This window comes from Montipora foliosa, chromosome 11, assembly GCF_036669935.1.
Source record: "Montipora foliosa isolate CH-2021 chromosome 11, ASM3666993v2, whole genome shotgun sequence".
Classification (NCBI taxonomy): domain Eukaryota; kingdom Metazoa; phylum Cnidaria; class Anthozoa; order Scleractinia; family Acroporidae; genus Montipora; species Montipora foliosa.
The window spans coordinates 2,979,332-2,986,831 of record NC_090879.1 but is presented as its reverse complement, the minus strand read 5'-3'; the positions used below and the strand labels follow the sequence as shown (position 1 = coordinate 2,986,831).

Genomic DNA, 7,500 nt, shown 5'->3' with positions numbered 1-7,500 from the left:
AGTCAAGTAAATCTTTATTTAGACACGGGAAACTCCTCAGGATTTTAAAAACATTCAAAATATATACAGTACCTATCAATCTACGCTCTAGTATAATTTAAAAGTTAAATCTAAGTACATATATCATAATCCTAATCTACAGGTCACGATTTATCCTGTAAAAAGTAATAAAGTAGAAATTATTTGACCTGCTTTAAAGGAATGCCGTGTGTAGTAAATACTTATTAGAGCGGTTTTCAATTGAGTGTCGAAAATAATTAGCGAATTACTTTGGTTTTGCATTACTTCACTCAGTGACTGGTTCAAAGTTCTCGCACCAGTTTTTCAACCAATCATAAATGAAACCAAAACCAATTGTGGCTCGCGCGTTCACATTTTCCCGCGCTTTGTGTCAGCGATGTGTAATTACTTCGAGTTTTGATTGGATTACTGGATTGTCTCCGCCCTTTTTTTGATTGGTCAAAGTAATTAGTTTGGTTTTGGTTTTACGACACTCAGTTGAAAACCGCTCTGTAGCTAAAAGAAGCCGCTGCAGCCTGAACGAAATGCACGCAGAGTCCTGGCTTGCCGCAATTCTATAACCCAGGCTGAGTCAGGCTTTTCCTCTCTCTGACCCCCTTCCCCTCAGGAAGGGCTGATACTCAGTTTACAGGAAGGATGGCTGGCTGGCTGGCTGGCTGGCTCCATGGTTAATAGAGATGAGGAATTCAAGTTGAAATAAACACAAACCGAAGTACAAATTTAGATATATATAATTTCGAGAAGCAACAAAAGACTAGAGAGCATCTCTTAGACGCTATATGTTACAAATTAACACGTGAAAAGAAGGATCACTCTTGCCATACGATCACAACCGGACTTACTTTAGTTACGATTGTCAATACTACAATAGGTATTAAAAATGTCAAGGTCACAAAATCAAAAGTTGCGACCTTGAAAAAGACCGTCCTGCAGGGCAGAATGAAATGCGTTGGGCGCAAAAAACGAGGAGGAGAAAGAGAAACCATTGGAATACGACCGTATTAGAGTGAACAGAAAAGGAGGCTAGACGGAGACGACGAGAGCTGTTTGAAATGCAAACGGCGGTCCCAAACAAGGCGAAGTTTTCGGGAGGATCCTCTTCGTCAAAGTCTGATCCGGAAATGCAGCTTTTACGCGTACAAAAAACGTAAGTTCGTGGGGGTGCTGTCATCAAGCGCAAATGAAATTATCGCAGCAATTTGCATAACCAAACGTAAAGGCGCTGTCACATTGTGCAATTTTTCTTGCAACTTGTCTCGCAACGCCATTCAAGTTCTACAAGCGTTCTCACATTACGAATCAACTGAGCAACGTTTCATGCAACTTGTCTCGTTTCGATGATCACATGAGATCGAAGGAACATTTTCATTGGCTGGGGCCACAAACCGCACAAGTTGCAGGACAGGTGTTAAAGTGGTCTCGCAAAGTTTTTGGCCGTTGCAAGGTATATTACATTAGGCAATGATTCGTGCAACTTGTCTCGCAATGGCGTTGCGAGACAACTTGCACAAGAACTCACAGTGCAACAGCGCCTTAATAAGGAGCAAGGTTTCCACAAAGCTGGCGCAGTTGTGAGAGTACTCGTCTTCCACCGATGTGACAATAGGTTTATCAAATGAGTTGATACGGTAAATTGCCTACCGTAAAGAAATTCGAAAGCTGACATTTCGAGCGTTAGCCCCTTGTCAGAGCGAACAGCTAACGCTCGGCTATTCACCGAAGTGGAGGTGGATATCCACCACTAGCGACAGACACTGAGGTGAATTTAATAAATCGAAAGTGGTTCAGCGTTGTCTGTACTCTTATCGACAACGATATTCGTCATCACAGTGGTCAAAATGTTGTGGACTCACGAGGCGCAGCCGAGTGCGTCCACAACAAATTTTGACCACTGTGGTGACGAATGTCGTTGTCGATAAGAGTACAGACAACGCTAAACCACTTTTGATTTGTTTTTTACCACAATATTCAACGCCAAAGAAAGTTTTATTTCAGAGAGTGACCAAAATCACGACACAAAGAAAGAGCAAGCGTTGTCTATAACTTTCTTGCAATATGATTGGTTTATTTCCCAAAATAGGCGTTCCTGATTGGCTATTACATTGCGTGACAAGTTGACGCGAGCATCACGCGTACAGCGTTGTCTAGACTCTTGTCGACAACGGCAAATTAGGCAATAAAAAAGAGAAAGTACCTGTTCGACTTATTCAAATTACATTACCACACAAAGTTAATGGTTTATAAATCTCGGGCAATGTTCTCAGCCAATCCACCAATTGTGACTTCTCGCGTGCACACGCGCATTAACGTCGGCATCACGTGTTTGCTTTAAGTTGTCAATGGCCCATTTGATCAAAACAGTCTTTCGTAAATGGCCAAAGGCATAACTTCAGTTTGCTTTTACGGCACTCTTTAAAAATCAATCCAAACAATACTACGGCTAAATGAAGTGGTGATACCCACAACAATTAACCGGTATCCAGAAAACTTGGGTTCGTGACGTAAGGCAACTTGCAAGTTTTCCCACAGGCCCAGCAAAACCATTAACCTAAGATGCCTGTGAAGAGCCTTGCGTCGGAACGCGATCGAGAATTTCACTTTCCAGTGACCAGCCCCTTGGTATTCTACGGTCATTGCTGATGACGTCCATCAATGGGGGTTGTCGGGGTTATTTTTAGCTTTCATTTCATCTTCAAGTTCTTGCAGCAATAGTTGAGCGTTCTGGTTAGTTTTTGCGGCTTCTCTGTAAAGTTCTTTTGACTTCTCCCAGTCCTTGTCAACTCCATATCCCCAATAATACATGTTCCCAAGATTGATCTGAAGAAGAAAGTAAAACAGTCACAGAAGGTAAATACAACGAGGAAATGATATATGAAATGAACCATATATTGAACTGCGGATATGAAGTCAAGGTCGCGAGGTCACGAGTTCAAACCCCGATGAAGTCCCGAATTTTCAGGCTTCTCAACTGCGAGGATCATAGTTTCACTTGAAGGTAAATACAATTTGTAGGAAATTAGGTACGGAGGAAATAGGTTATTTAAACATACTTACTCCTTTAACCGAAATAAACAGGTAATTCTGAAAGCTTATTTCCAAATGGGAGGTGATTAAAACTACTGGGCATTCACAATCGAAATAAATGTATCACTACTTAATTATAGAGCGTTTTCACATGACGTCACGGCGACCATATAGGTGTTCCAAAACAAAGAAATGGCGGCCATGATGGTGTACCAAACTAATCCTCCGAGAATCGAACTCTATTTTTATGCAACTACTTTCTTTTGTTTTGGTAATCCAATATGGCTTCTGGTCACGTGAGTGAAAACGCTCTATACGAATTACTGAGTACAATCTACTGCTTATCTGAAATTAGAAACAAAAGCCAGGAAAAAAAAGGGGGCACTTACTCTGTTATTTAAAGGGACATAGTTTTTTGTTGGACCTGGATGTTCTTTTAATCCATTCTCATCCAACGGCCTCCCCCCCCTCTTCCTCCATTGACCAGTAAAATCGTCTGGCGTTGGACAGAGTAAAATCTGCTAAGTGTCCCTCTCTCAGGTGCAAAAGGGTCAAGTTTGGAATCACGAAGTGCTACAGGAAGAGAATTCCACAGTTTTTTTTCCCCACGATAGCAAAAGCCCTCCGTTAGGGTATTCGGTTTTGGGTGGCAGTGAATTGCAGTGAGGTGAAAGAGCCCCTGAGGTGAGAGTGCGGTGTGTTTTTGTCACTGAAAAAGATCTTCAAGGGAAAAAAAGGAAAGGAAAAGGAACTTTATTTAAGTGTTTAGTCGTTCTAGCGCTGGAGCACTAATTGGGGACACTGTAAACTGAAATTAACGATGAAAGCAAATCAAGTCAAAGGTTGGTTTTTGGGGAGAGGGGAAACCGGAATACCCGGAGAAAACCTCTCGGTGCAGAGTAGAGAACCAACAAACTGAACCCACATATGACGCCGAGTCAGGGAATCGAACCCGGGCGACAATGGTGGGAGGCGAGTGATCTCACCACTGCGCCATCCCTGCACCCCTAAGTTGGATCCTTCGTTCGAACATTCGTTTTGGTTGTTGAGTTTCTCGGGTTCCCCAGCCCGAAAGACACATTGGCACGTACATCATTGCTCAAATTCAAATTCTCGTGTGATCGATCCAAGATACAAGATTGAAATGTTGCATCTTTGTCTGACAAGCTAAGGCTTCACGAATTGTTGGCCAGATTTGGACCGATGTTGGAAAATAAGTATTGAAAACTTCAGATACTTCATTGACAAAATTTCATCTTTTATCATCGAACTTCAGTTTGTACATCGACCACCTTGGACAAGACGCTGATTGCCGATTAGAAGATCAACCTTATGCTCAGTATGCTACGAGCAAAGAGAAGATCGAAGGAGAAGAGTCGTGCAGCACGTGCAGCCGGTGCAAAGCGCGGGAAAACGAGTGCGCTATTGATTGGCAGAGAATGTAGTCTGAAGTGTCAGCCGTCTCCTCGCCCAAACCCGCCAAAGGGGCGAGGCGGGTTTGGGCGAGGAGACGGCTGACACTTCAGACTACAGAGAATGTGGGGCGAGATTTTTTAAGAACCAATCACGAAGTCAGTTACGCAAAAGCAAACCAATCAGGAAATTTCGTTCGACACTAGTCTCAAAAAATGTTTCAACCCTTTTTTTACCTGAGCTGGCACGTGACCCTGCCGCGCAGCAATATCGAAGTAATAAGCCGCTTTTTTGAAATCGTGCTCAACGCCAAGACCAGAGAAGTAATTCACTCCAACATTATACTGCGCTGTAAGGTAACCTAAAAGAGTACAAAAAATAATAAGATACTTGAAAATTCCTAGGGTAACTTTCCATACCTATCGAGTGGCCACCTACTTTGTACAAATTTCATTAGTAAAGCTGCAGTAGTCAACCAACCTTGTTCTATTGGTATATTGGTATTCACATGACTTTGAGGGTAATTTGTCCCACACTGCATGAGTAAAATCATGCGATTACTCATTAATAATAGAGCGGTTTTCAATTGAGTGTCGAAAGTAATTAGATAATTACTTTGGTTTATGCTTACTTCACTCAGCGTTTGGTTCATAGTTCTCGCGCCATTTTTTCAACCAATCAAAAGTGAAACCAAAACCAATCGTAGCTCGCGCGTGCACATTTTCCCGCGCTTTGTGTCGGCTACGTGTAATTACTTCGAGTTTTGATTGGTTTGCTGGAATGTCTCTGTTCTTTTTTGATTGGCCAAAGTAATTACTTTGGTTTTGGTTTTACGACACTTGACTGAAACTCGCAATATACATGAAAGAATTTCGAGATTGCTTAAAATACACTGTATTAAATATAAAGAAGCAAAGCATGCGTATGTCACGCATGACGTATGCAAATTATGCCGCATACAGGACTCGCATTTGATTGGTCATCTAGGAGTTTCATTGATCATGGACCAGAAAGCTTGTTTTTTTAATGACCTTTGGCAAGATGGTCCAATAATTATTCTCTACCTCCTGAGCCAACAAATAGTCTACAAGTTGATTATGAGGGAGTAGTCTTACATACCATGGTCTGCAGCAGCCTTGTAACACTTAAAGGATTTCTCATAATCTTTTTCAACACCTGTGCCTCTACTATAAAATGCTCCAAGAGACATCAAGGCAGATATGTTACCTGTGGGAGACCACAAAACATCCGCATGAGAGCATTTTGCTGGCATAAAAATACAACATGCAGTTCATATACTATTTGCTTAAATAACGTTTAAAGACTCTCAAGGACCACATTTTGACTAACATTTCAAGAATGTCTCTTTTTTATACATATCAAAGAAATAAGAGGACATTAAAAAATTTACTTCAGGAGAGTAAATTATGTTCTTCTTTCTTGAAAGTAATCATACCTTTCTCAGCAGCCTTTGTGAAGTACTCAGCTGCCTTCGTAAGATCGACTTTGCCAGCTTCACCAGTGGTGTACATATTTCCTTTAAAACAAATGGCAATTTAAAGAAAGAACAAAAGAAACATTCATTTATTATACAATACAATACTTAACTGACCACTCCTCATAGCAGCCTTTCTGGGCAAATGAAATACAACCAATAAAACAACTGAGCAGAACAACAACAACAACAACAACAATTGTGAAGAATCCCAACTGGCCGGAGGCAAACCAGTTGGCTATTTACAAGTGCGGCTGAGAAGTTGAACCAGGGACTACCAGGAACAAATTCAACGAGTGATTAGAACGGGTCTTGAACCCGGGATCTCCGGGATCTCAAGGCCAGCGCCCTAACCACTGGGCCACACCGCTTCCTATTACTGGCATCATGTAGAAATACTTACAAGCATACTTTAATTAACAGACCCAAATAATTACTAAAATAGCATTGGCTAAAAAAAATTGTCACTAGAGGTTGAAGCAGGACACTGCAATTCCCAATATGGTTACATACTCTACTGATACATTCATTTCCTCATACATCACTTTCGTATTGGGACAAATACAGGTATTACCATAATTTAAAAGTGTCACTTCACTAATGCAACTATCTAAAAACACAAAACGTTTCTTCTGTTTCTTGTTTAGCAAATGGCACCCCCAAAGTTTTTTGCATACAATAATTCTTGAATATCAACCGCGAAACAGCAGAAATAAAACAGGGCATTGCTTTTCTTTTCATTTCTAAACAATCTGTGGCAATTTAAACAAAAATTCTGAAAATTCTGAAAATTCCAAAAATCCTCACTTGATGCAATCTTCTTCAAGGGTTTTCTGGTTTTTAATGGCTAAGATTTCCCGAAATGTAAATTGCAGACAAAACTACAAGAGTGATGTTGCTTTATCCAGTAATAGAATTATGAAACTACTGGATGTGGAGGTCACACCTTGTCATTATATTGTCACTGTGAATTCAACGTTTAAGAAACACGCTTTTTTCAGAGCTTTACTTGGCTTGACTTCAAGAATGTTAAATATTTCTGTCACTGCTTATAATTTGGATATCAGCCATGATTAAGATGACATTCAGGAAAACAAGACTTTACGATTGCACTATCTTTGTAATTTCCTCTTTCAGTGAAATAAATTTTGGAATTTAGCAAAATTGTCTTGACTTTTTAAGGACCTATGCTTGACATCCTTTAGTGAGGCCATTTAAACAAATACTACAATCAAGCAGTACTAAATATATGCTGTGCAGGCACTTATTGTATGGAGTGGTTCTGCCTTTTCAGTTATTCACATGAATAATTTCCTTAATACATTAATTATACATTAACACATGAATTGCTTAATACATGAATAATTTAAAAGTAATGCAATTCAACGAGAGCTACGGGATACTAAAAAAAATTAATGATTACTTCCTTATTTCACTGCGTTACTTTCAAGCTTATGAAATATTAACTTCCCTCACCTACCAATCATATTATTTCCTTCACTGACACCATTCTTTGCACTGACCTGAATAAATTATACAGAATTTAA

The 7,500-nt window shown here is 40.2% G+C and overlaps 1 protein-coding gene across 2 annotated transcripts in view; it reads right to left on the bottom strand.

The window, feature by feature from the left end:
- Positions 1–2,065: 2,065 nt before the first annotated feature.
- Positions 2,066–7,500, bottom strand: part of LOC137976238 (sel1-repeat-containing protein YbeQ-like) — a 12,716-nt gene continuing 7,281 nt past the window's right edge. The window contains exons 7-11 of one of the 2 annotated variants that reach the window (XM_068823528.1): positions 7,434–7,476; positions 5,915–5,995; positions 5,578–5,685; positions 4,695–4,819; positions 2,066–2,838 (exon numbers count right to left, since the gene is read on the bottom strand). In XM_068823528.1, coding sequence (XP_068679629.1) covers positions 2,671–2,838; positions 4,695–4,819; positions 5,578–5,685; positions 5,915–5,995; positions 7,434–7,476 — 525 coding nt within the window. In that variant the 3' untranslated portion in view covers positions 2,066–2,670. The remainder of the gene's footprint in view (positions 2,839–4,694; positions 4,820–5,577; positions 5,686–5,914; positions 5,996–7,433; positions 7,477–7,500) is intronic. The other variant, XM_068823529.1, reaches the window with a different exon arrangement.